This window comes from Theropithecus gelada, chromosome 20 (assembly GCF_003255815.1).
Source record: "Theropithecus gelada isolate Dixy chromosome 20, Tgel_1.0, whole genome shotgun sequence".
NCBI lineage: Eukaryota > Metazoa > Chordata > Mammalia > Primates > Cercopithecidae > Theropithecus > Theropithecus gelada.
Genome location: NC_037688.1, coordinates 51,683,123 through 51,709,122, shown reverse-complemented (window position 1 = coordinate 51,709,122; position 26,000 = coordinate 51,683,123). Strand labels below are relative to the sequence as shown.

The following is a 26,000-nucleotide window of genomic DNA, read 5'->3' as shown; positions in this document are numbered from 1 at the left end:
GGAAACCTGGGGACGGCGTGGAGTTCTTTGCCCACATGCGCCTCATGCTGAAGAAGGGGGAAGGCAGACAGGGCCTGCCGTGCCCCGAGGTGAGGGTGCCGCCCTCAGGTCCCGCTACTGCAGCCCAGCACGGGGCTTCCCCCTCCTCTCTCTCCTTCCCCCTCCCCCCTGCCCTTGCTCCCACCTCCTGGGGCACCACTTGTCCTCCCAGCCGCAGGCCTAGGGCTCTCCCTGTGATCAAGGCCCTCACCCTGGGTCCCACACACAGGTCCCCCTGCGCAGTGGCTCGCCAGCACCCCCAGAGCCTGTGGATCCCAGCCGTGGCCTGAGAGCCCTGGCCCCGGAGGAGGTAAAGGTGGGGGCCGGAATCAGGGGCAGTTGTCTGCAGTGGCCGCTCTCTCAGCCGTTTATAAGCAGATACTGTGTGCACAGGGTCTGGTGATGGTGGAGAGCCAGGGTGGGTGGGTGAGTGAGGAGCGGAGGGGCTCCCAGTGCAGGGCGGCAGAGGTGGGGCCTGGGCTCGGCAGGCAGGAGGGGCTGCTGAGGGCTGGGGGCCTGGGACGTGGCACTGTGGCTGCCCTTCCCCCACCTGCAGGTGGACATGCTCTACGAGGAGGCCCTGTACACAGTGCTTTACCGAGCGGGGACCATGGGCCCTGACCAGGTGGACGACGACGAGGCCCTGCTCAGCTACCTCCAGCAGGTCAGCCCACCCGGACCCTGACAGCTTCCCTACCTCAACCCCTTCCCGACCCACTGACACCATGATCACCCAAACAGCAGGATCTCCCCGATCCATGCACAACACACAGAGATGGCTGAGGGTGCACACAGACACACACGCGCACAGGCTGACAGATGCACCCCCAAGGACGCACCTGGCTTCCACCTGAGTGTGCTCTGAACTCCCCCGTCCCCCTGTGGCCCCCGCTCCTGCACATGCACTCGTGTGCCCCTCATCACGCCGACCATCTCCGGGCATGCCCGGGCCCCTTGGCACAAGCCCTCCGCCGCTCCCTCCCAGGCTTCCCTCAACCCTGCACCCGTGAGGACTGAGGTCGGGTGTCTGTGACTGGGGCTGAGCCCGAGGTCCCAGCATGGTGGCAGCCTCGCTTCAGGGGTTGCCTAGGTCCTGCCAACCCACCCGCCCTTCACAGGTGTTTGGCACCAGCACTGAGGAGCACACGAAGACCATCGAGCGAGTGAGGAAGGCCAAGGTGAGGCCGCCGCTGCCTGGGCAGACCGTGACCAGCATGTGCCTGTGTGGTGGGGGCACAGGGCAAGGCCCTGTCACCTCCATGCTAAGCAGGGTGTCTGAGGGGCAGCTCAGCCTCACCAGCCTCCCACACCGCTCTGTCCACAGGCCCCCACGTATGCCTTGAAAGTCTCTGTCATACGTGCCAAGAACCTTCTGGCCAAGGACCCCAATGGTGCGTGGGGACCCAGCAGACCTCGGCTGCACCCAGGCCTGGCAACCGTGGAGGGCAGAGGGTGTGGGGCTGGGGCTGAGGCGCCTACTGTTCCCAGGCTTCAGTGACCCATACTGCATGCTGGGCATCCTGCCTGCCTCGGACACCACGCGGGAGCCCCGTGCGCAGAAAGAGCAGCGCTTCGGCTTCCGCAAGGGCAGCAAGCGCGGGGGTCCCCTGCCCGCCAAGTGCATCCAGGTCACCGAGGTGAAGAGCAGCACGCTGAACCCCGTCTGGAAGGAGCACTTCCTCTTGTGAGGCCCTCGCCCATCTAGGTGTGGGAGGGGGGCTCTGCCTGGGGTCCAGAGTTGGGCTGTGCCTGGAGGGGGGTGGCTCGCAGCGGCTCCCGGTCTCTGTGGGGCCCTGTGGCCACTTTCCAGAGGAGGAAACTGAGACCCAGAGATGGGCGTTGTGCCACTGGGGCCACACGGCTGGCGACACGTGGCGGGATCGGGATTTGGACCTGAGCAGCCTGTCTGGAGAGCTGGAGCTTGTGGCCTGCTCCCTGCTGCTTCTGAACTCCCTGACCCCGGCCTGGGCAGAGCCTCGCCAGGGACCCTCATGGGCATCTCTCTGTTCTCCTTGTAGTGAGATTGAGGACGTGAGCACGGACCAGCTGCATCTGGACATCTGGTACAGGCCCCTGCACCGTGCAGGGTGGGGGGAATGGGCACCTTTTGGGAGGGAGCAGGATGGACTCAGGGCTGGGCTGGGGGCTCCAGACAAGCCAGGTCCTCTCCTCTCCCCACCAGGGATCATGACGACGATGTGTCCCTGGTAGAAGCATGTAGGAAGCTGAATGAAGTCATCGGCCTGAAGGGCATGGGCAGGTATGACTGCGGGGACCTTTCTACCCCTCACCTGTGCCCTCAGCTTGGTCATGGGGCCCAGTGGGCGGTGGCTCCCCAGGAGCCTCAGCGTGACGCCCACCACCGCGCTGGCCAGGTACTTCAAACAGATCGTCAAGTCAGCCCGTGCAAATGGGACAGCAGGACCCACCGAGGACCACACCGATGACTTCCTGGGGTGCCTCAACATACCTGTCCGGGTGAGTAGGTATGGGGTGGGGCTGGTGACGCTTACGGAAGGGCCTGGGGGGTGTCCCAGTCTTCAAGGGGCAGGGCATTGCCTGGAGGAGCTCCTGCTCTTGGGCCTCCGCTGAGTGCTCACCATTGCCTGACACCCTCGTTCCCCGGAGAAGGGCAGCCCAGGCCATGTGGTCTCTCCAGGGTCTCACAGAGTCAGTGTGGAAGGAGAGGGGGAGGAGTCTGGTGGGCCTGACCCCCATGCTACCCCCAGGAGGTGCCTGTGGCTGGCGTCGACCGCTGGTTCAAGCTGGAGCCACGCTCCAGTGCCTCGCGTGTGGAGGGAGACTGCCACCTGGTTCTCAAGCTGATCACTACGCAGGTGGGGAAAGTGGGCGTCTCGGTCCTCCACCCCCGCCCGCGGGGCTGGGGCAGAGCTGGTGACCCGGGGGGCTCTGCGTTGCAGAGGGACACCGCCATGAGCCAGCGCGGGCGATCCGGCTTCGTGTCCCACCTGCTGCTGCTCAGCCATCTGCTGCGGTTCGAGCACCCAGCAGAGGAGGTAGTGGGTGCTCCTGGGATTGGGACAGCCCGGCAGGGGGCCTGAGGAGGGGATGTGGGGCTGTCCCGCCTCCACCCATGCCAGACCTCCTCCCCCAGCCCAACTCCAGCAGCTGGCGAGGAGAGCTCAGCACACCAGCCGCCACCATCCTCTGCCTGCACGGAGCCCAGAGCAACCTGTCACCCTTGCAGCTGGCCGTGCTGTGAGTGGGTGGAGCTACAAGTGGATAGGGAATGTGGGCGGGGCGTGGGTGGGTGGGGCATTGGGGACCATGCGGTGAGTGGATGTGGTGGTTGGGAGGGTGGGGCAGAGAAAGGGGCGGTGCTATGAGTAGGTGGGGCAGCGCTGATTGGGTGGGCAGGGAAAGAGGCGGTGCTATGAGTAGGTGGGGCAGCGAGAGGGGCGGTGCTATGAGTAGGCACAGCAACGTTAATTGGAGGGCAGGGAAAGGGGCGGTGCTATGAGTAGGTGCAGCAGCGCTAATTGGAGGGCAGGGAAAGGGGCGGTGCTATGAGTAGGCACGGCAGTGCTGATTGGGTGGGGCCGAGAAAGGGGTAGTGCTGTAGGTGGTGCTGAGTGGGCGTGGCAGGGGCGGGGTCCATATCCCTTGACCATGGGCTGGGCCTCGCAGGCACTGGCAGGTCAGCAGCCGCCACCATCAAACCTGCACGCTGGACTACAGCTACCTGCTGGGGCTGCTGGACGACATGCAGGCACACTGGGAGGAGGCGCCCTCACTGCCCCAGGAGCAGGTGGGTGCAGCCGGGGCCTTCTTGGCAGCCATGGCGAAGGGAGTGCTGGGGACTGGGGCTGCTGAGTGCTGGTCGGCGAGGGGCAGAGTCCTGCCTGCGTGGGGGTCAAAGACAAACAAACTATATGACATGGACTAGAGCCAGCGCTCTGCGGAAAGGAGACGGGAGGCTTGTGGAAGTCACCCCGGGGGGCGGCCAGGACTTAGGACAGAGTTGGGGAAGGCCACCAAGGTGGCGCCCATCTGAACGACAGGAGGGAGCGACTTTTGCAGGACGGACGTGGGAACTGCAGGGGCACAGGCCCTGCGTGTGCTGCGTGGGTGGAAACCGAGGCTGGGACAGGCCGGCTGTGCCCGTGGAGGGTGCTTCTCAGGGCAGAGCTGGGCTGACCATGCGGGGGGAAGCGGGTTGCGGGCCAAGAAAGGGAGGGTGTTTCTCCTCATCAGTGAGCGGTCGGGGTTGCTGGCACTGAAGGGCCCTGTCCTCACAGGAGGAGGGCCTCGCTGATAGCTTTTCCGCCTTCTCTGAGTTCGGGCTGCAGCTGCTGCGCCAGCTCCGCGACTACTTCCCCGCCACCAACAGCACCGCTGTCTACCGTCTGGAGCTGCTGCTGAAGTGGGTGCAGCCCCGCGTGTCGGCGTGGGTGGGGGCGGCTGGCAGGGCAGGCCCCACTCAGCGTGCTGCCCCCACCCAGGTGTCTGGGCAAGCTGCAGTTCTTCCAGCCCTCCTTTGAGATCTGCCCCTTCGAGACGGAGCTGAATATGGACGTTGCTGCGGCCCTGAAGGTGTGTTCCAAAGCCCACTGGGGGCCGGCCGCTAGGCCCTCTCCTCCCCTGCCCTGCCTTCCCGTCCCCTGCACCTCTGCACCACAGTCTCTTGCCCACCTCTCCCTCTTCCCTGCAAACCCCCATGCTGTCTTGGTGGCGTCTGTTGCAGAGAGGCAACCGTGAGTGGTATGACAGGATCCTGAATGCCAGGAGTCCCCGAGAGCAGGTGCGGTTGTGGGGGACCCTGGCCGTGAGGGGTGCGGGCAGTCGAGAGGTGGGTACGAGCTAGGCTTCCTTACAGCCAGGACCACAGCGCCTGCCTGGGCTGGTTGTGCTGGCCGACGCCATCTATGATGACCTTCAGTCCTGCTACAGTGTCTATGCCAGCCTCTTCCACAGGTGGGCCTGGCCTCTCAGGGCTGTTCTGGGGCTGGGGTTGGGGCCAACAGAGCCTGCAGGGAGGGCGCAGGTGGATGAGGTATGTCCCTTCCTCTGCAGCATCCTCAATGTGGACGTCTTCACCCTGACCTTCCGGCAGCTGGAGCGTCTGGTGAGCGGGGTCCCTGACCCTGGGTACCTGCCAGGCATGGGGAAGTGGGCAGAGGCCCTTGACTAGGAGGGGCCTGGGATTCCGTGCTGCAGGTGGCCTGATTCTGCTGTCTTGGACAGGTGGCTGAGGAGGCGTGGGTGCTGACAGAGGAGCTGAGCCCCAAGATGACGCTGGAGGTGGCCTCGGGGCTCTTTGAGCTCTACCTGACCCTGGCTGACCTCCAGCGCTTCTGGGATAGCATTCCTGGCCGGTGGGTGCCCCGGCCCGATCTCTTGCAGACAAACTTTTGGATGAGGGCCCCCGGACCTGTCAGGGGGGCTCTCCTGGGGCTATTAGTCTGGAACGTGCTGGTTAAGGCATCTGAGTCAGGGCCAAGCCCTGACCGCCCTCCCACTACAGGGACAGCCGCTCTCTGGCCTTAGCTGGCATCCACACCCCATTCCTGCCTGCTGTGAAGCTCTGGCTCCAAGTGCTGCGAGACCAGGCCAAGTGGAGGCTTCAGGGAGCCGTGGACGTGGATACAGTGAGAGCTGCCCTGGCCCGAGGACACTGGGGCTGGTCCAGGCCCCCAGCCTCCCCCACAACCCTAGCCTCCCCCACCTCCCCAGCCTCCCCCACCTCCCCAGCCTCCCCCACAACCCTAGCTTCACCCACCTCCCCAGCAACCCCAGCAACCCCAGCCTCCCCTGTCTCCCCAGCTGGAACCTGTGGACCCTTCCTCCAGGCACAGCAGCTCCGCAGCCACTGCTGGTCTTTGCCTCAGTCACATCCAGGAGCTGTGGGTGCGCCTGGCATGGCCTGACCCTGCCCAGGCTCAGGGGCTGGGCACCCAGCTTGGCCAGGTGTGTGGGTGGGCCCTGGGGTTGAGGGGAACAGGTGGGGGAGGTGACGGGGCAGGGGAGGGTTCCATGGTTCCCCACCACCGCCCCCTCCTCAGGACATGTGTGAGGCCACCCTCTTCTACACGGAGCTGCTTCGGAAGAAGGTGGACACTCAGCCAGGGGCAGCCGGTGAAGCAGTGAGCGAGGCAGTGAGTGTCCAGCTGGGGAGGGGAGTCGGCAGGAGGTGGGGAGCCATCACCAGGCCCCGACCCATCGCCGCCTGACCACACCTCCCCCAGCTCTGCGTGGTCCTCAACAATGTGGAGCTCGTGCGCAAGGCTGCTGGGCAGGCCCTGAAGGGGCTGGCATGGCCCGAGGGGGCCCCGGGGCTCGAGGGGGTGCTCCCCCGTCCCCTGCTCAGCTGCACACAGGCCCTGGACGATGACCTGCAGCGGGAGGCTCACACAGTGACAGCGCACCTGACCTCCAAGGTGGGTGGGGCCTGGAGACCGCAGCGTGGGGACAGTCCCTGGTACCCCCTGCCCATGCTGAGCGCTGCTCCTGCTCTCAGATGGTGGGCGACATCCGGAAGTATGTACAGCACATCAGCCTCTCACCCGACTCCATCCAGAACGATGAGGTGAGTGCTGGGGCGAGAGGCCGTGGATGGGAGTGTGTGTGCTGGGAGCAGGGCAGAGGTGCGGGGTCAGCCCGGCCTGAGCACTCCTGCCTGCAGGCCGTGGCCCCGCTCATGAAGTACCTGGATGAGAAGCTGGCCCTGCTGAACTCCTCGCTGGTGAAGGGGAACCTGAGCAGGTGCGGGCGGCTGGGGTGGGATGGACTGGCCCGTGGTCACTGATGCTGCCCTGCAGGGTGCTGGAGGCCCTGTGGGAGCTGCTCCTCCAGGCCATTCTGCGGGTGGGGCCAGCGGGGCAGGTGCGGCTGGCCTGTGGTCACTGATGCCACCCTGCAGGGTGCTGGAGGCCCTGTGGGAGCTGCTTCTCCAGACCATTCTGCAGGCGCTGGGTGCAAACCGTGATGTCTCTGCTGATTTCTACAGTCGCTTCCACTTCACGCTGGAGGTAGAGCCCCGTGAGGGAACCCTTCCCGCCGGCCCCCGCCTCAGGCTGCTCTGATCCCTCCCTTTATCCCCACTGGCTCAGCAGCCACTCCAGGGCTGTCCACGGCGCCGCCTCCCGTTAATGCCGAGGTGTGATCTCTGGTGATGGCCTTTTCCCAGCTTTCCTGGGAGCTTCCGATGCCCCCCAGGGTGTGAGAAAGGGCTCTGCCTTGGACTGCTGAGCCCCCAGTGCTGCCTGGGCTCCTTTGTGCTGGGGGTCTCCACCTGTCCCCAACACAAGCCAGGCTCCCTGACACCTCCACCTTCTTTCCCTGCCCCAGGCCCTGGTCACTTTTTTCCACGCAGAGGGTCAGGGTTTGCCCCTGGAGAGCCTGAGGGATGGAAGCTATAAGGTGAGGCGGGACCCTCTGTGCGGCGGGGGCGTGGATGAGGGGACCGAGTTCAAACTGCAGCCCCGCACAGGCTGTGTCCTTGAGCATGAGGTGACCCCACGGGCAGTCAGGTCTCCCAAGTGCCAGCGCTACCAGCACCAGGGCCCCTCCTGACGCGCTTCCCCTGCAGAGGCTGAAGGAGGAGCTGCGGCTGCACAAATGTTCCACCCGTGAGTGCATTGAGCAGTTCTACCTGGACAAGCTCAAACAGGTAGGGAGGCGCCCGGGACAGGGTGCTGCCTCTGAGGCTCCCCGAGCCCAGCTGCGCTCACCCGCCTTTCTGCAGAGGACCCTGGAGCAGAACCGGTTTGGACGCCTGAGCGTCCGTTGCCATTATGAGGCGGCTGAGCAGCGGCTGGCTGTGGAGGTGCTGCACGCCGCCGACCTGCTCCCCCTGGACGCCAACGGTGAGCTGCAGCGGGGACGGGTCGGGTGATGGTAGGATGGGGACAGGGGGCTCATGACTGTGCTCCTGCAGGCCTAAGCGACCCCTTTGTGATCGTGGAGCTGGGCCCACCGCATCTCTTCCCACTGGTCCGCAGCCAGAGGACCCAGGTGAAGACCCGGACGCTGCACCCTGTATACGACGAGCTCTTCTACTTGTGAGTGTCCCAAGCCCCAGCCCCGGGCTCCAGGCTGCGGGAGTGAGACTCCCCTGACTGGCCTCTGTCCGCAGCTCCGTGCCTGCCGAGGCGTGCCGCCGCCGTGGGGCCTGTGTGCTGTTCACCGTCATGGACCACGACTGGCTGTCCACCAATGACTTCGCTGGGGAGGCGGCCCTCGGCCTAGGGGGCGTCAGTGGTGTCGCCCGGCCCCAGGTGGGCGGGGGTGCAAGGGCTGGGCAGCCTGTCACCCTGCACCTGTGCCGGCCCAGAGCCCAGGGTGAGTGAGCATCCGGGTGGGGGAAGGGGCAGCGGCCTGTCGCCGGCTCCCACACATCTGCCCACGCCCGCTTGCAGTGAGGTCTGCGCTGAGGATGCTGGAAGGCCGCACCAGCAAGGAGGCGCAGGAGTTCGTGAAGAAACTCAAGGAGCTGGAGAAGTGCATGGAGGCGGACCCCTGAGTCCGTCAGCTGCCGACCCCGGCCCTGGCCCCCACCCCGAGTTCCCTGAAGCATCTTCCAGCTCACTGTGGCCAGCTTTGTGCAGCCAGGGCCCACGGCGCCCCTCCTGTGCTGTGACGTGTGTGTCGTGGCTGGCCCTGTGGCTCCCATCGCCCTGGCTGTGTCCGTCTGGTGTGTGCTGTGAACCCCTGCACCCAACCCAACATCTGGGTGGCCAACTTGGCAGGACCTGGCCAGAAGCTGCCTGGGACACAGTGCAGGCCACAGTGGGCTTGGCCACCAGGTGCGCTTCCCTGCCCGCTTCCTTGGGCTCTCCGGCCCTGGGTGGGCGGTGGGCAGCTGGTCTCCAGGGACTCAGTGAGTGGCTGTGCTCCCTGCACGACGGGCAATGTGCAGAGGCATTTTTTGGTAGTCACAGCTGGGGAGGGCAAAGGGTGCCACTGGCACTATTGGGTGGAGATTCCAGAGCCTCCACTCACAGAGGGATGCCGAGGGCAGGTGAGTCAAGAACTGCACAGGTCTCCAGTCCCCATGGGGCTCCCAGGGCAGGGACGTCACCCAAGACCGGTAGTCAGTGTGAAGGGCTCCATGCCAACTGGCAGGGTGTCCTTCACGCACATATCTGTGGCCACCGGAGACCTGCTCCACAGCCCCACCAGGCAGAGCCAAGAGTTCACCCCAACCCTTCCCCAGGCCCAGGGTGAAAAACAAGAGACTCACACGCAGCTTCCTGGCCTGCAGCTTCATTGCGAGCGCGCTGAGGCAGGATGCAGAGCACAGCTGTGCTGGAAATGCGGAGAGAACCCGGACAGCTCAGTCCTGCCAGCAGCCACGAGGAGCCGAGACTGCCAGGCCCATCTACGTCCCTCGTGTCTCTAGATCTTCTCGTTACCCAGCCTCAAATATATACGTGTCTGCAACCCTCAGTCTCTCTGCCGCGTCTTGATTCCTTTCCAAACCTCGGCCGGGGCCCTGGCTTCAGCCCCCTGTCCCTGAGTCTGCTCCTCTTCAGAGCAGCTGCTGCTGGTTCCTCCGTGCTCGGCGCCAGGCCCCGGGTCCTCAGATGCATCACTGTCATCAGTGTCCGAGGGCAGCCTGGGAGGGGAGGGGGAGCACGTTCCCAAATGACATCCTCCCTGGCTAGCTGGAGGCAACCTCATCCACAAAAAGCCGCAAGCCCAGGACAGATTCCTCTCCATGTACTCTCCAAACCCAAACCTCTCCAGTGGGATGTCCACATCAGGTTTTCTAGTCAGATCATCGGGGTGTTGTTTATGACGCCACCCCCAGGCAGTAGGAGGGGCTCAGGCCAGAGGTAGAGGAGAGCCCTGGGTCTGAGTGATCATGAAATTAAGAAGTCCAAGGACCTACCGGGTGCTGGCCACTGGCCTGTTGGGGTTTCCAGACTCTCTCCCTGAATCCACATCGAAGGGATCTGAGCCGAGAGAGGAAAGTGGTCTGTAAGTGAGCTCAGAGCAGGACCAGGCCTCCCACCACCCAGGCTTTGGAGGGCCTTGGCTCCCAGCCCCGCCAGGGCTCACCAATCTCCTCCTCCTGGGGGCTCTCCTTGGCACTGGCTAAGAACTCCTGTTCTGCCTGCAGCACCTCCTCCGGGCCGCTGCAGGCTGCGTACTTGTCCAGGAGCTGGCGGTTCAGGTCCAAGAAGCCCTTGCCCCATTTAAACTTCCGCAGCAAAATGACAGCGAGGTCCGGAAAGCCTGATGGTGTGACAAACAAGAAACCCAAAGAAGTAAATGGTCCCCTCGAGTGCGTCCTGATCACCTGCTGCCGGATGGCTCTCCCACGTAACTGCAGGGTCCTCACCAAACATCAGCTCACAGTCCTGAGAGCCCGAACTGCCCCCAGCCCCAGCCTGCACCTCCCCTGCTACAGTCCACACCTCTGCAACCGACCGAGTCCCCCTCCTTGTTGCGAAACGCAAACATTCCCACGAAGACTGCCCCATGCCTCATCTGGGCTTCTTTAGATCAGCAATTCAGTAAGGAGGACACAGAGGATAAGCAGGATTCTCGGGGCAGTGCTGCCGTCATGAACGGCACCCCATACGCTGGCCTCTGTACCGCAGCGATCCCATTCCGCCTCCACTGCAACTCCACAGGCCGAAAACCTGAAGTGACAGTCGGGGCTGAAACCCTGGTCTGTCTGAACTGCTTCCCTGTCCGTCCCTTACGCTCCTCCAGGGGTGTGTCCGCAGGAAACACGATGCTGGGAGCACAGCAGGAACACCAGGTTGCCGGGTCACGCTGCTGTGGAGCCCCTGGACTCACCTACGATGCAGAAGGTGGCAGCAAAAGCTTCCACGCAGGAAAGTCTGCACGGCCGGCCATAATTTACGGGGTTGGCAGCCACCAGGTAGGGCAGCAGGCGCAAGTGGCTACCTCGCATCTTCCCAAACGGCGTCTCGTCCAGCCTGGCCCAGGAGCAGTCGATGACGGCGACCCCAGACTGTGCCACCAGCTGTCTGCCAGGGAGAGCATGGGGTAAGTTCAGGAGCCAGTACTACCCAAAGTGAAGCATGTCCCTGGAGAATTTCTTCGCTAGGGATTCAGGGACATCATTCCGCCATCCCCAAACATCCTCAAACAGACTTCATGAGCAAGGTTTTGAGGCAGCTGTTTGGGGTATCTAGGGCATGCGTTTATTCACTCAACAAACGTTTATTATCCCAAAACCTCCTTTATCCTAAGCTCTGCGCTATGCAAAGGAGGCAAACTAGACAGACATTCCCTGCCCACGTGGGTGTGGGTGTGGGTGTGGGTGTGACATACAAGTCCCACTAAACGATCCCTGAAAGGAACCAAGCGCTGGAAATGACGAGCTAGGGCAGGCCTCCCGCGCCTACCTGTCTGCGGGGGACACGTACTGCTTGCCCACGGGGCTGAGCACCAGACCGCCGAACCTGTGGCCCAGGCGCAGGCAGCGCACCAGCCCCAGGCGGGCCAGCTTGCGGCCGGTGCAGCGCCGGGGGTCGCAGTGGCCCAACTCCCACATGGCCAGCGTGCAGGGCAGCGCCGCCGGGCCCGGGCCGCCCTCGCCCTCAGCCGCCCCTGGCTCCACGGAAGCTGCACGAGAGAGAGAGAAGGGCACTCGGCCTCAGCGTGGGACCCCCGGGCAGGCCCTCGAACCCTGACCCGCTCTCCCCATCACGCCTCGCTCACCTTGCAGTGCGGCGCCGACCTCCTCGGCGAAGGCCTCCAGGGAGCGGGTCGGGAGGTGCCGAGGGCGGCCGCCCTCCATCCTCGGCCCGCGCGCTGCCCTCCTGCGGCCCATGGCGCGGATCCGGGGTGCCGGGTACTCCCCACCCAACGGGTACGCCCCTCAGTCTCTGGACGGGCCGTGCGGCTGCCAGCCCAAGCGTGGGGCGCCACTTCCGGTTCCCGCGGTCACGTGACCGTCATTCCACGTGACCGCGCGGCGCTGCGGCGCGATGGCGGCGGGGCTGGTGTGGGTGCTGTTGTTCCTCGGGCTCTCGGCCCGCGGTGAGTGGCCCGGCCGCCCGCGTCCTCAGGCCCCGCGCGCGCTCTGCCTCCCGGCCTCCCCGCTCACGGTCTCGCTCCCCGTAGGCCCCGCGCCGGCAGGTGCCGCGAAGATGAAGGTGGTGGAGGAGCCCAACACGTTCGGGTGAGCAGCCTCGCAGCTGGCGGCTCGGGCAGGGGGACGGCCCGGGCCAGTTCCCCGCTGACCCTGCCGCTTCCCGTAGGGTGAACAACCCGTTCTTGCCCCAGGCCAGTCGCCTCCAGGCCAAGAGGGATCCTTCACCCGTGTCTGGTGAGTGAGGAGCGCTGCTGGCGGGCTCGGGGGTGACCGCGGGGGGCAGCAACAATGGAGGATGGGTGAGAGACCCTGAGAGTTACGGCCCGGAGTCTAAAGCATTGGTTTGTCAGCCTTCTAAAATTAGTGTGGACGTGCGAGAGAATATACCAGAACGTTCTTGTACCGAATTAAAAATTATCTCCAGACTTAGTCCTTCCTTTTCTTTCCGAGAGGTAATTGCCGTTAATAGTCTGGTAACTTGGCAGAGGCGTTTCTGTGCTTTTACGTGCGTATCCATGCAGCCGGAAAACGTGTAGTTTTTGTAATCTTTGTCGCTTTTTAAAAAAAATCATGCTGCGCGAGTATTTGGCTGATTTGTCGTTGTCACTCGCTGTATGTCTTGGGACGCTTCACGGTGGTGATGTAGGTCTTCATTCTTTCTCTTGGTGCTCAGTACGCGATCGGATGGCACTGCATTTCCCGATTGTATTTAGGTTCTTTACATTTTTTTTGGCCATTAGAAATAGTGCTGTGGAGAACATGCTGTGTAGGTGCCTTGGTTTGCCCTCAGGTGAGTGGTTTCCCAAGGCAGGATTCCGGAAGTGGAATTGTTGGGTCATGAGTATATATGGCTTTTAAACACTGAATGAGTATTAAACATAAGAGACAAAAATCCAAGGATTTTTTTTTTTTGAGACAGAGTCTCACTCTGTCTGCCCAGGCTGGAGTGCAGTGGCACGATCTCTGCTCACTGCAACCTCCACCTCCTGCGTTCAAGCAATCCTCATGCTTCAGCCTCCGAGTAGCTGGGATTACAGGCATGCATCACCATCACGCCCAGTAAATTTTTGTATTTTTAGTAGAGACAGGATTTATTTCACCGTATTGACCAGGCTGGTCTCAAACTCCTGACCTCAAGTGATCCGCCCATCTTGGCCTCGGAAAGTGCTGGGATTACAGGCATGAGCCACCGTGCCCAGCCTCAATAATTTTATTATCGAATACTTTTATGTGTTAGGGTCTGTGCTGGGGTTGCAGAAACGAACACAGATACACCAATGCTTGTCCTCAGGGAGCTGACAGTCTCATGGGGAGTGATGGAGGAACAGGCACTGAACAAAGAATTAGGTAAAATACATAGAATGGTCAATGATGAAAAATGCCATGTAGATATGTGAAGCAGAGGAGGGAGTATGTGTATGTGTGTTCGAGTATTGTTTGGGGGATCGCTTTTTTTTATTTTTACAGACGGGGTCTTGCTCTCTCACTCGGGCTGGAGTGCAGTAGTGCATTCATAGCTCACTGCATCCTTGAACTCCTGGGCTGAAGCAATCAACCACCCTCAGCTTCCTGAGTAGCTGGGACTACAGGTGCATGCCACCATGCCTGGCAAATTTGACGTGTTTTTGTAGAGATGGAAGTCTCACTACGTTGCCCAGGCTGGCCCCAAACTCCCAGCCTCAAGCAATCCTCCTGCCTTGGCTGGGGACTGCTTTAAATAGGGTGCTGAGGAAAAGTCTAAGAAGTGACATTTCAGCCAAAAGCTAAAGGAGAAAAGGGAGTAAAGCTGTGCCTGTTTGGGGAAAGGGATTAAGGAAAGGGAGTGGCCAAAGGCCTTGCGCAGGAAAGCCCGTGCCAGAGGCGATTCAGCTGGGTAGCCACAGATGAGCGAGAAAGGGGATCAGGTGGTACCGCAGCTCGTTGGTAGGTTTTGTGGACTTTGACTCCAAACAGATCATTTTAAGGTTTTTGTTGTGTGGCTGGGCATGATGGCGCACGTGGGGTTAGGCTCACTTCCCTGAGGCTCAGAGCCATGGGATGTGGCTTCCCAGGGCCTGAAGTGCTGGAGTCGGGCCAACACCTGTCCCAAGAAGCTGGGGAGGAGGCAGGCCGCTGTGTAAGAGCAGTTCCCGACCGAACCCTTTCCAGTAGGAGAAAGGCAGCCTTGGCTAAGGGGACCACATCTTTTCGGAGGTGAGAGTCCTGGAAAGAAAACAGAATATGCTGGTTGTGGTGGTACGTGCTTGCTGCTCAGGAGGGACGCTGAGGTGTGAGGATCGCTTGAGCCCAGGAGTTCAAGACCAGCCTGGCCAACATGGTGAAACCCTGTCTCTACTAAAAAAACACAGAAACAAAAATTAGCCGGGCGTAGCAGCGTCCACCTGTAATCCCAGCTACTTGGGAGGCCGAGGCTGGAGAATCGCTTGAACCCAGGAGGCGGAGGTTGCAGTGAGCTGAGATCATGCCACTGCACTCCAGCCTGGGTGACAGGGCAAGGCTTCGTGTCAAAAAAAATAACAAAAAAACCCAAAAAATGTAAAAAGACTGCCTTTTATAGTGTTCCCCACCCCCATCCCCACACCTGGGCCCGTCAGGGTTCACAGGTGCATTTGGTTAATCATGTCTCTTTATTTATTTATTTATTTATTTATTTTATTATTTTTTTTTTTTTGAGACTGAGTCTGGCTCTGTCGCCCAGGCTGGAGTGCGGTGGCCGGATCTCAGCTCACTGCAAGCTCCGCCTCCCGGGTTCACGCCATTCTCCTGCCTCAGCCTCCCAAGTAGCTGGGACCACAGGCGCCCGCCACTTCGCCCGGCTAGTTTTTGTATTTTTTAGTAGAGACGGGGTTTCACCGTGTTAGCCAGGATGGTCTCGATCTCCTGTCATGTCTCTTTAGTGTTTTAATCTGGAGCAGTTCTCGTCCCACCTTTGGATCCCAGTGGCATGTTTGTTTTCCTGTTTCCCAGTGTTTTTGTTGATAGCGTTTTTCTCCAGACCATTTTTTCCTGCATCTGTGGGGTTGGGCGCGGATAGTCTCCCGCGTCCGTGGGATCGGGCACGGATATTCTAAGTGTTTTTTGTCTTTGATGTGGCACTCCTTCAGCATCAGCGTGTGAAACAGATTGTGCGCAGTGGGTAGGAGAGTGTGGTCTGTGGAAGGAGCAGAGCAGAAAGATAATCGGGCTGAGAAACTCGGGCGTGGTGAGTGCGGCCTAGGGCTCAGAAGGTCCCGGCAGAAGAGCCTCTGCCGAGGAGAAGGAAGGGGTGGGTTTCCCAGGGCCGAGGCTGGTGGGGCGGGGCTGGGCTGGGCAGTGGGCACCTCCATGGCCTGGGCCTCCACCGAATGAGTCAGGAGTCTCGTCCCCTGAGAGCAGGAGCAGCAGAGGTTGGTAGGTCTGTGATTTGGAGACAGTATCCTGCTGTGGCATGGACAGGGGATGGGGCATGGTCAGGGTGGTGGTCCTGCCACAGCCCAGCACACTGTCCAGGAGGGAGCTCTGCCTCAGTGGCAGTGGGAGGGAGCAGCCAGCTGGGCAGGACTCTGGGGCCCTGGCCAGGGGCCTGGATCTGGGGAGAGGTTGGGGAGGAGCAGAGTGGCCCCAGGATCCTGGCTAGAGAAGCCATGGAAAGTGGACTGCGGGGGTCAGGCTGGGAGCTTGCTTTTGGTTGGGGCCAGCAATTCTGGTGCTTGGAGAGGGGTCACGGTGGGCACAGGACTCATTAGTGGGGGTGCGTGAGGTCCAAGGGTGAGGGTGAGGTCCCCGGGGAAGTTCTTGGTGGGGTGTGGGGGTTGTGGAAGTTAGGAGGGCACTGGGACCAGGTGTGGGGCTAGGCCAGGGAGCAGAGTGGGAGGGAGGCCCCCCTCGAGAAGGGATTGTCACCAAGAGATGCAGCCCTGGAGGACTGCTTCCCGCCGAAGCTTGACCAGGGGCAGACGGAAATGAGGGAGTCTAGGCTCAGCCAAGCTGATGGGGCCTTGAGGAGCTGTGGCCTCGGGCGCAGGGCCAGCTGGTGGTAAGGCCACATGGGCCCGCAGGAGCCAAAGGAACTGTCGAGTGTCCTGGCCATGCAGACTGTGAGCATGGAGCCTGCAGGTGACGTGCAGGCGAATGAGGAGCAGAGGAGGAGCCTGCCGGCAGGGGTGATGGCATTTGGGGGTGGTGGTATTTGGGGGTGGAGACTCCGGCTCAGGTCTGGCTGTAGGAGTGGAGGGGCCGGACCCCACCCCTCTCAGGAGAGCAGGCTGCTGAGACCTGAGGGCTGGGCGGAGGGGAGGGGCCGTGGCTGGGGTTCTGGTGTGGGCCAGCAGCAGAGGACCCGGCGTACTGGGCACTGCCAGTTGGGGGCTTGTGGTACCATCCCCTGCAGAAGGCTGCACCCCAGCCAGTGGGAGCCCCCTGAAGCTGTGGACAGCTTCCAGGCAGAGGCTTCCTCCCAGCTGCAGAGCCAGGCCAGGGCCCGCCACCCTCACGCAGCCCTGTTTGGACGGATGGCCCTGCAGGTGCAGAGCTGAGCCTGGCGCCCACGCCCCTCCTGGGGTGTCTCCAAGTCATGTCTGCCGGGGGTAAGCCTGGGAACGCGAGTTCCCAGGACACAGGAGCTTGACCAGCCACCCTCCCAGTGGGAGTCTATGAGTGGCAGATGGGCGAGGGACACGTCAGGGTCTCGGATGGCTCCAAAGGCTTCCCTGTGTGCCTGTTGGGCAGAGGCCTGGGGCCAGACTGGAGGGGCCGAGCCCCAACACCCCAGGCTATGGGACAGCAGGCATGACAGGACTGAGGTGGAGCCCCCAGTGGTCAGGCTGGGAGGACAGTGGGTGAGCCTGGGAGTAGGGGTCACCCAGATGGTATCTGACGAGGAAGGACCACAGCCCCTGAGCAGGGCAGCCGGGCCATCTTGGTCTCCATCTGTCTTGGGAGGGGACAGCCCCAGGGGTGAGTGGAATGTCAGGGAACAGAAGGCCAGGCTGGGCCAGCACCCTAGAGGTCTCTGTGGCATTAGCCTCTGCCCTCCGGGGGCGGGGGCCAGGCTGAGGGTGGCATCAGGCTCCTGGGTTGGCCAGTTTCCCAGGGAACAGTCACCCAGCACCTCGTGTGTATTTTGGCTTTATTATTATTTTTGAGATGGAGTCTTGCTCTGTCGCCCAGGCTGCAGTGCAGTGGCATGATCTCTGCTCACTGCAACCTCTGCCTCCCGGGTTCACACCATTCTCCTGCCTCAGCCTCCCGCGTAGCTGGGACTACAGGGACGTGCCACCACGCCTGGCTAATTTTTTTGTATTTTTAGTAGAGACGGTTTCACCGTGTTAGCCAGGATGGTCTCGATCTCCTGACCTCGTGATCGCCTGCCTCGGCCTCCCAAAGTGCTGGGATTACAGGTGTGAGCCACCGTGCCCGGCCTTGACTTTATTAATACAGTAAAACTGCAGAGTTTAAAACATCAGTCTAACTGAGGCATCCTCTAACCAGTGCACTTGCTGCTGCAGCGCAGGCCTGACAGGAGCCAGGGGCCAGGTGTCCTCCCCGCCTCCACAGCCCACGCCCCAGCCTTGCCCACAGCCCAGAGGATGGCCTCGTGGCTGACAGTCTCGGTGGGCGCTGGGACAGGTGCATACCCAGCCAGGTCCCGACTCCCCAGCGTGCCTGAAGAACGGGGTGGCTGCTGTGGCGTCTTTTACTGACAAGTTGCCACTGGCCTTGATTTGTACACGCCCTCGCTCTAGCACTGCCTGTGGCCAGCCTGGCTGGAGGGTCGAGACGCTGCACACCTTCCCTCTTCCCCTAGGGGCTGGTTACACTGCCCTGCAACCGTCAGCACCATCATCTCCACAACTTGCTCTGTCCCCTTCAAACCCTGGCTCCCCCAGCCCTGGCACCCACCATTCTGCTGTCTCTGAACTTGGCTGTTGCAGAGACGCCACACAGATGACCCGTAACTGCACACAACCTTCTGTGTCTGACGGACTCCTCTTGGCACAGTGTCCCCAGGGTCCCCCAGGCTGGAGGCTCTCAGAGCCTCCTTCGTTTTTACGGCCGAGGACTGTCCCACGCGAGGAGAGACCACGTGTTTACCCGTCGTCTGGACACGAGCGTGGCTTCCAGCCCCTGGCTGGGAATAGGCTGCTGTGAACTTGGGCGTAAATACTGAGTCTCTGCTTCCAATTTCGAGAGTAGCTTTGCTGGATCTTGTTAGAATTCCATGTTTAGCTTTTTGAGGAACCACCAAACTGTTTGCACGGTGGCTGCACCATTTCCCGTTCCAGCCAGCGTTGCACAGAGGGTCCGGTTTCTCCACATTTTCACCAGCACTGTTTTTTTTGCTAACAGCCATCCTAATGCGTGTGCGGTGGTACCTTAGGGTTGCCTTAACTTGCACTTCCCGAGTTAATGATGTGGGATCTTTTCAGTGGCTTATGGTCTGTTTGTATGTCCTTTTTTTTTTTTTTTTTTTTTGAGATGGAGTCTCGCTCTGTCGCCCAGGCCGGAGTGCAGTGGTGCAACCTTGGCTCACTGAAACCTCCGCCTCCCAGGCTCAAGCAGTTCTCCTGTCAAGCCTCTCAAGTAGCTGGGATTACAGGCGTGCACCACCACACCTCGCTAATTTTTATTTAGTAGAGACAGGGTTTCTCCATGTTGACCAGGCTGGTCTCAAACTCCTGACCTCAGGTGATCCACCCGCCTTGGCCTCCCAGAGTGCTGGGATGACGGGCCTCTTTGCCCATTTTTAAACTGGGTTTATTGTAGGGCTGTGGTTCTTTATATATGCTGGATATGAATCCCTTACGTCTATGATTTGCCAGTGTTTGTTTTCTCCCATTCCGTGGGTCTTTTCACTCCCTTGATGGTTTTTTGTTTTGTTTTGTTTTTTCCATAGAGTGTAAGTCTGTAGCCCAGGCTGGAGTGCAGTAGCACAGTCTCAGCTCATGGCAACCTCTCCACCTCCCAGGCTTAAGCAATTCTCCTAGGTCAGCCTCCTGAGTAGCTGGGACTACAGGCGTTTGCCATCACGCTCGGCTAATTTTTTGTATTTTATTAGAGACCAGGTTTCACCATGTTGGCCAGGATAGTCTCAATCTCCTGACCTCGTGATCCGCCTGCCTTGGCCTCCCAGAGCGCTGGGATTACAGGCGTGAGCCACCGTGCCCTGCCTTTACGCCGGTCTTTATGCTAGTATCACACAGTTTTGATCATGACCGCTTTGAAGTAATTTTTGGAATCAGTATGTGTGAGTCTTTCAACTCTGTTCTTTTTCAAGACCGTTCGATGATTTGGGGGTCCTCTGAGACTCCCTGTGAACTTTAGGATGTTTTTCTATTTCTGCAAAAAATGTCATTGGGATTTGGATGGCGTTGCATTGAATCTGCACATCACTATGCGTGGTAGTCTTCTTAAAAATATTAAATCCATCAGGGCGAGCGTGGGGGCTCACGCCTGTAATCCCAGCACTTTAGGAGGCTGAGGCAGGTGGATCACCTGAGGTCAGGAGTTCAAGACAAGCCTGGCCAACATGGAGAAACCCTGTCTGTACAAAAATACAAAAATTAGCCAGCCGTGGTGGTGGGCACCTGTAATCCTAGCTACTGGGGAGGTTGAGGCGGGAAAACTGGTTGAACCCAGAGGTGGAGGTTGCAGAGAGCCGAGATCGTCCCATTGCACTCCAGCCTGGTGACAAGACTAGACTCCATCTCAATAAATAAATAAATAAATAAATAAAGGGTATGGATGTCTCCTGTCAGCCTTATGTAGTGGGTGGCAACGTTTGTACATGGATAATTGTGGTGTCTTGGCACATGGACCCTTGTGTCAATATATAACGTATTTGTCTCTTGTAGTTTCAGCCACTCCAGCTCTCTTTTGGCTGTTTACATGAATACTTTTCCATACCTTCACTTTCAACCTGTTTATGTCTTTAAAAGTTAGTCTTTCAGGCGGGGCGCAGTGGCTCACACCTGTAATCCCAGCACTTGGGAGGCCAAGGTGGATGGATCTGGAGGTCCAGAGTTCAGACCAGCCTGGCCAACATAGTGAAACCCCATCTTTGCTGAAAATACAAAAATTAGCCGGGTGTGGTGGTGCATGCCTGGGATCCCAGCTACTCAGGAGGCTGAGGCAGGGGAATCACTTGAACCCAGGAGACAGAGGTTGCAATGAGCTGAGATCATGCCATTGCATTTTAGCTTGGGTTACAGAATGAGACTGTGTCTCAAAAAGAAAAAAAAAAACCTGATGCCTGATGAGGTGAGGTGGAACAGTTTCATCCCAAAACCACCCATCCCCACCCCCGGCTGATAGAAAAACTGCCTTCCATGAAACCAGTCCCTGCTGCCAAAAATATTGGGGACCACTGGTTTAAGTTCTGTAGATACACAGACCACAGCTAGAAAGGTAACTGGCATTTAATTTACCCCCGTACTAGGGCCCTTCGTCTCCTTCCAGCCGAGCTGCTGTCTGTCTACTCACTTCCCCGTGGGGCACATGGGCCTGCAGGTAGCCAACTCCTGAAGCTTTTATCTGGGAATGTCTTCTTTTTTGTTTTTTGGAGACAGGGTCTTGCTCTGTCATGCAGGCTGGAGTGCAGTGGTACCATCTCAGCTCACTGCAACCTCTGCTTCCCGGGTTCAAGCAATTCTCCTGCCTCAGCCTCCCGAGTAGGTGGGACTACAGGTACACACCACCACACCCAGCTAGTTTTTTGTGTGTGTTTTTAGTGTAGACACAGGGGTCTCGCAGTGTTGCCCGTACTGGTCTCGTACTCCTGGCCTCAAGCGATCTTCCCGCCCTGGCCTCCCAAAGTGCTGAGATGACAGGTGTGAGCCACGATACCAAGCCTGAACTCTCATTTTTAAAGGGCTGTTAGAATTCTCGGTTTTGTCAGTGTCTTCCATTGAATGGGACCTGTTTTCCTGTTTCTTTGAACATCTTGTGCTTTTTGTTAAAAACTGGTCCTTTGTGGCCGGGCGCGGTGGCTCAAGCCTGTAATCCCAGCACTTTGGGAGGCCGAGACGGGCGGATCACGAGGTCAGGAGATCGAGACCATCCTGGCTAACACGGTGAAACCCCGTCTCTACTAAAAAATACAAAAAACTAGCCGGGCGAGGTGGCGGGCGCCTGTAGTCCCAGCTACTCGGGAGGCTGAGGCAGGAGAATGGCATAAACCCGGGAGGCGGAGCTTGCAGTGAGCTGAGATCCGGCCACTGTACTCCAGCCCGGGCGACAGAGCGAGACTCCGTCTCAAAAACAAAACAAAACAAAACAAAAAAAACAAAAAAAAAAACTGGTCCTTTGAAAACAGACTCTGCCAGTCTTTGCAAGCAGGTTCTGTGCACGGAGCCTGGGGATCAGCGTGAATCTCTTCCAGGGCCGGCGCATCTCTTCCGACTCTCGGGCACGTGCTTCAGCCTGGTGGAGTCCACGTGAGTGCGGGGGGTGCGAGGTGGGCTGGGGCGCAGCCTGGGGACCCCCTCATGCCACCTGTGTCCCCAGGTACAAGTACGAGTTCTGCCCATTCCACAACGTGACCCAGCACGAGCAGACCTTCCGCTGGAACGCCTACAGCGGGGTCCTCGGGTGAGCGGGGCCGGGCCGGGGACCCCAAAGCAGCAGCGCGGCTCCCCCGCCCGGCCTCACGGGCCGTGCCCGTGTCCCCGCAGCATCTGGCACGAGTGGGAGATCGCCAACAACACCTTCACGGGCATGTGGATGAGGGATGGTGACGCCTGCCGTTCCCGGAGCCGGCAGAGCAAGGTGAGGCCTCAGACGGGAGCCCGGGACGAGGGGCCCCAGCGTCTGCAACACACCCACCGGCGTGCCCTCCCCAGGTGGAGCTGGCGTGTGGAAAAAGCAACCGGCTGGCCCACGTGTCCGAGCCGAGCACCTGTGTCTATGCACTGACGTTCGAGACCCCCCTCGTCTGCCACCCCCACGCCTTGCTAGGTAGGGGTGCGGGACGCAGTGGGGGCCAGTGGGGTCAGCCATGCACGTAGCCCTGCAGTGGTGGGGGCCAGGGTTGGGACATGGGGCACAACTGAGTCTGGCTTCTCTTGGGCCCTCAGTGTACCCGACTCTGCCAGAGGCCCTGCAGCGGCGGTGGGACCAGGTGGAGCAGGACCTGGCCGACAAGCTGATCACCGCCCAGGTAAGCATATGCTTGGGGTTGCCCATGGCGGGCCCGGCTGGGAGCTGGGTGCTGCCCCTGCATCCTCCATCTTCAGGGCCATGAGAAGTTGCTGCGGACACTGTTTGAGGACGCTGGCTACTTCAAGGCCCCAGAAGAAAATGAACCCACCCAGCTGGAGGGAGGTCCTGACAGCTTGGGGCTGGAGACCCTGGAAAACTGCAGAAAGGTGCCGTACCAGGGGGAGGTGGCAGCACACAGTAGCCTCCCGCCCTGCCCCACCCCCACCCCAGCCTTTCCCTTGAACTTCGTGTTGTAGGCTCATAAAGAACTGTCAAAGGAGATCAAAAGGCTAAAAGGTTTGCTCACCCAGCACGGCATCCCCTATGTGAGGCCCACAGGTAAGTCACCTGTGGGGAGGGGGCCAGGCCACCATCGCACCCCCCACCTGTGGGTCCAGGTGAGGACCGGCCACCTGGTGTTTTGGCAGAAACTTCCAGCTTGGAGCACTTGGGCCACAAGACACCCAGAGCCAAGCCTCCAGAGCGGCTGCGGGGTGACCCAGGACTGCGTGGGAGTTTGTGACCCTGTGGTGGGAAGGCAGAGGTGGACACAGCCGAGAGCCCTGGAGATTGGCTGGTAGGACCCCCAGGGACCAGCTGGCCAGGCTTGTGCTCAGAGAAGCAGACAAAACAAAGATTCAAGGTTTTAATTAATTCCCATACTGATAAAAATAATTCCATGAATTCTGTAAACCACTGCATAAATGCTATAGTGTAAAAAAATTTAACAAGTGTTAAACAGTTCACTACAAGTAAATGATGATAAATCCTACCTTCCGGGTTAAAATTCCACTCAAACAACACTCATCTAAATACTCAAACATACAGATCGAGGCTTCCAGAAATGAATCCACATGACGCGTCCACGCGGAACAAGGTCTGCTGACCACAGTTACACACGTCACTGTTTCACGGCTAATGTTGAACACTAGAGTTACAGACGACAGGCAACAAGCACACACAGAACCGGCCACCACCCGGCTCCTATGTCCAGTGCCGGCCATGGCCACAGGTGGGAGCCGCTGGGCCCGCCTCCACGGGGCACCTTCCAGCCACTGCTGTGTGCCTCGGCCACCGAGACGGGTGAGGAAGGCCCCAGGGCGGGCAGCCCCAGGGTCTTGCCTCCATTTCCAATCCTGGCAGCACCGCCAGCCATTCTTTGGTCTTCCCACTGCTCACCTGTCCTCAGAGCCAGAACAAATATGAGGGAGCAGGTGTCTCCGCTGTCCCCCAACCCCTGGGGCTCCCAGCTCCACCACCCCAGAAGCTGATCCATGGAGATGCCCTGAGGGGCAGCCGCCACGTTGTTCCCAGAAAGAGCAGAGCAGCCGGCAGACTAGCGCTCAGCTGCTCCCGACAACCGGGAGACGTCTGGGCAGACACCATATCCCAGAAAAGACCAGAGGCCCGAAATGGGAACCAAGTGCATAAATAATAAAAACAGAGGATTTTACACATTGATGACAGTAGCACAAAATATACGTAATTTCTAGATACTGAGCTAATAAATCATCACTATAATTAAAAACAAAACAGATTCACTAAAACCAAGTCGATAGTTACCTGGAGCAGTGGACTAGCTGCAGAATGCCACGGATCCACTTCCTTTAAAATGACAGAATGTTGCTATCAGTTTGTCTTACGTTAAAAAAGTTCTTAAACCTCCTACTGTATTAAATACATTCTAATTTGGTCACTGATAAAAATTTTTTACCTAGACGTTTTGCACTTTTAAAAAATGCTATTAAAAGTCTTTGGCAAAGCCACGGGCAGGGAGGAACACGTCGATGCTGCTGCCTGCTCTTGTGCCCTCACAACCCACATGGCTCACAGAGAGCCAGGTCGCCGTAAATCACAGACGCCTGTTCCTGCTCCTCAACTCCTAGGGACTGTCCCAGCCCTGAGCAGAAGGGTCAGGTCATCGCGGGAACGCGTTCTCAGTCACGTTTCTGCTGCGGCCGGAAGCCACTCTGTCGCTCCGGGGCAGACAGGCCAGGGGACGCAGCAGAGCCGGGACCTTGGGGGGCCACTTCCCCCGTGTGCTCCAGGCCACTAAGAGGCTGTGACTGGGTCCTGGTGTGACCTCGCTGGCCACATGGATGAACTCCGATACTAACTGGCAGTACGGGTCAGGTGACTCTCATACACCCGGCACCCTGGCGCACACCACAGCTCGAGCGTCTCCCACACAAGCAGGATGGGGGTGGCCACAGGGGCTGGGGAGCCAGCCACTCTCCTAGTTCACTGTCTGACCCCCACCAGGACACCCAGCGATGTCTCCAAGGAGCTACAAAGCACCGTTGCCTAGGACAGATCTAAGTAATCAGAAGACAGCTTTTCTTTTTTTTTTTTTTTTTTTGAGCCGGAGTCTCACTCTGTCACCCAGGCTGGAGTGCAGTGGCGTGATCCTGGCTCACTGCAACCTCTGCCTCCCGGGTTCAAGCGATTCTCCCACCTCAGCCCCCCGAGTAGCTGGGACTACAGGCGCCCGCCACCACGCCCGGCTAATTTTTGTATTTTTAGTAGAGACAGGGTTTCACCATGTTAGCCAGGATGGTCTCAATCTCCTGACCTTAAGGTGATCCACCCGCCTCAGCCTCCCGAAGTGCTGGGATCACAGGCGTGAGCCACCGCGCCTGGCCAGAAGACAGCTGCTTAAAAAAGTAATTCTAAAACCTCTGATGTCTGATCCCTTCTGCTGCATTTTTCGTTAGTACCAAACTGTCTTTCAGAGGTTCAAGGGAGAAAACAAAACCAATGATGTTCCTTCACTTGTTTAGCAAGGCACAGGCGCATAGGAAAAGTGGCCACGGATCACAGAAATGCAGGACGGAGCTCTCCTGCTCCCACGCCACGCGGCTGGAATATCAACCCTAGTGCCTTGTGCGCACACAGGCTCGGGAAAACGAGCTCCTTCCATCAAGTTAAAAACATCTAAATCCATAATCACTCTGCTTATAAATACTATGCACTTAATGGGAAAATGTAAAAATCCTAGGTCTTACTACTAGATAAACGCTCATTTCATAAGTACTAGTTTCAGAATATGAAATCTAATATATTCAGCATACTATGAATTGACAATAAACTGATAAGAAATATTTAAGTTCACAGTACACATATAAAGCTTCATATTATCGCATATTTAAAAAACAACATAGAAAGCAGCTTAGAGCAATTTATAACCTCTAAATTCCTCGGTTTACAAAGTGCTTTGAAAGACCCCAGCTCCCACTGGTCCAGTCACAGGAGTGTCAGGACCACAAACTGCTGTGATCACAGCGCCACGCGGACCCCTGAGGCACCAGGCCCCTCGAGGACAGGCAGGCGGGTTCTGTAGGTTTGCCTTTAAGGTTTTTGAGGAAAATACCTTGAAACCGTCGGTAGGGCTAGATAGGTGACAACGTGTGACAGGAAAGCTGTCCGGCCGAGCCCAGGCGGGGGCTCCCAGCCTCATGATAACGGCTGAGCGCGGGCGGGGCTCCCAGCCTCGGTCCTCACATCGGTGGCACCAGAGGTGAGTGATGATGTGTCTGTGGTTACGAGCACTGGAGCCAGGGTGCCCAGCAGGAGGTGGCTGTCCCCGCTGAGGTCACCACCGCAGGGGCTGGCCCTTGCAGTAGGGGCACTCAGGTGCGGCGGCCGCACATGGCTCACAGAGGACGCGGTGCTGGCAGGGCCGCAGGACGGCACCGTGGGCCCGCTCCCGGCAGGCCACGCACTGCTTGGCGCGGAGCTGGAAGATCAC

At 59.4% G+C, this 26,000-nt stretch overlaps 4 protein-coding genes across 6 annotated transcripts in view; 2 read left to right on the top strand and 2 right to left on the bottom strand.

The window, feature by feature from the left end:
- The window catches only part of BAIAP3 (BAI1 associated protein 3), a 15,107-nt gene extending 5,660 nt beyond the window's left edge, over positions 1-9,447 (top strand). For 2 of the 3 annotated variants that reach the window (XM_025369634.1, XM_025369633.1), the window contains exons 3-34: positions 2-89; positions 269-349; positions 596-703; positions 1,158-1,217; positions 1,364-1,430; positions 1,528-1,723; positions 2,058-2,102; positions 2,222-2,299; positions 2,415-2,517; positions 2,769-2,876; positions 2,961-3,056; positions 3,155-3,258; positions 3,688-3,808; positions 4,299-4,423; positions 4,503-4,593; positions 4,745-4,801; positions 4,877-4,974; positions 5,074-5,125; positions 5,245-5,375; positions 5,525-5,648; positions 5,824-5,967; positions 6,063-6,155; positions 6,246-6,437; positions 6,518-6,586; positions 6,683-6,762; positions 6,920-7,028; positions 7,348-7,419; positions 7,589-7,669; positions 7,745-7,865; positions 7,937-8,060; positions 8,135-8,340; positions 8,418-9,447. In XM_025369634.1, the coding sequence (XP_025225419.1) occupies positions 2-89; positions 269-349; positions 596-703; positions 1,158-1,217; positions 1,364-1,430; positions 1,528-1,723; positions 2,058-2,102; positions 2,222-2,299; positions 2,415-2,517; positions 2,769-2,876; positions 2,961-3,056; positions 3,155-3,258; positions 3,688-3,808; positions 4,299-4,423; positions 4,503-4,593; positions 4,745-4,801; positions 4,877-4,974; positions 5,074-5,125; positions 5,245-5,375; positions 5,525-5,648; positions 5,824-5,967; positions 6,063-6,155; positions 6,246-6,437; positions 6,518-6,586; positions 6,683-6,762; positions 6,920-7,028; positions 7,348-7,419; positions 7,589-7,669; positions 7,745-7,865; positions 7,937-8,060; positions 8,135-8,340; positions 8,418-8,521 (3,328 nt within the window). In that variant the 3' untranslated portion in view covers positions 8,522-9,447. The remainder of the gene's footprint in view (position 1; positions 90-268; positions 350-595; positions 704-1,157; positions 1,218-1,363; positions 1,431-1,527; positions 1,724-2,057; positions 2,103-2,221; positions 2,300-2,414; positions 2,518-2,768; positions 2,877-2,960; positions 3,057-3,154; positions 3,259-3,687; positions 3,809-4,298; positions 4,424-4,502; positions 4,594-4,744; positions 4,802-4,876; positions 4,975-5,073; positions 5,126-5,244; positions 5,376-5,524; positions 5,649-5,823; positions 5,968-6,062; positions 6,156-6,245; positions 6,438-6,517; positions 6,587-6,682; positions 6,763-6,919; positions 7,029-7,347; positions 7,420-7,588; positions 7,670-7,744; positions 7,866-7,936; positions 8,061-8,134; positions 8,341-8,417) is intronic. The other variant, XM_025369635.1, reaches the window with a different exon arrangement.
- On the bottom strand, positions 9,253-11,915 carry TSR3 (TSR3, acp transferase ribosome maturation factor). The gene is made up of 6 exons (XM_025369638.1): positions 11,701-11,915; positions 11,385-11,604; positions 10,810-11,003; positions 10,063-10,239; positions 9,893-9,956; positions 9,253-9,616 (listed from the first exon to the last, which is right to left on the bottom strand). The coding sequence occupies exons 1-6, from the start codon at positions 11,810-11,812 to the stop codon at positions 9,445-9,447; spliced, it is 939 nt and encodes a 312-aa protein (XP_025225423.1). The 5' UTR covers positions 11,813-11,915; the 3' UTR covers positions 9,253-9,444.
- On the top strand, positions 11,907-23,024 carry GNPTG (N-acetylglucosamine-1-phosphate transferase subunit gamma). The gene is made up of 11 exons (XM_025369639.1): positions 11,907-12,021; positions 12,106-12,163; positions 12,243-12,310; positions 21,435-21,489; positions 21,560-21,643; positions 21,727-21,820; positions 21,895-22,009; positions 22,129-22,211; positions 22,288-22,419; positions 22,510-22,591; positions 22,681-23,024. Exons 1-11 carry the CDS (start codon positions 11,970-11,972, stop codon positions 22,773-22,775), a joined length of 918 nt encoding a protein of 305 aa, XP_025225424.1. The 5' UTR covers positions 11,907-11,969; the 3' UTR covers positions 22,776-23,024.
- The window catches only part of UNKL (unkempt family like zinc finger), a 50,675-nt gene continuing 47,559 nt past the window's right edge, over positions 22,885-26,000 (bottom strand). Inside the window, exon 15 of the mRNA XM_025369636.1 lies at positions 22,885-26,000. Coding sequence (XP_025225421.1) covers positions 25,845-26,000 — 156 coding nt within the window. The 3' untranslated portion in view covers positions 22,885-25,844.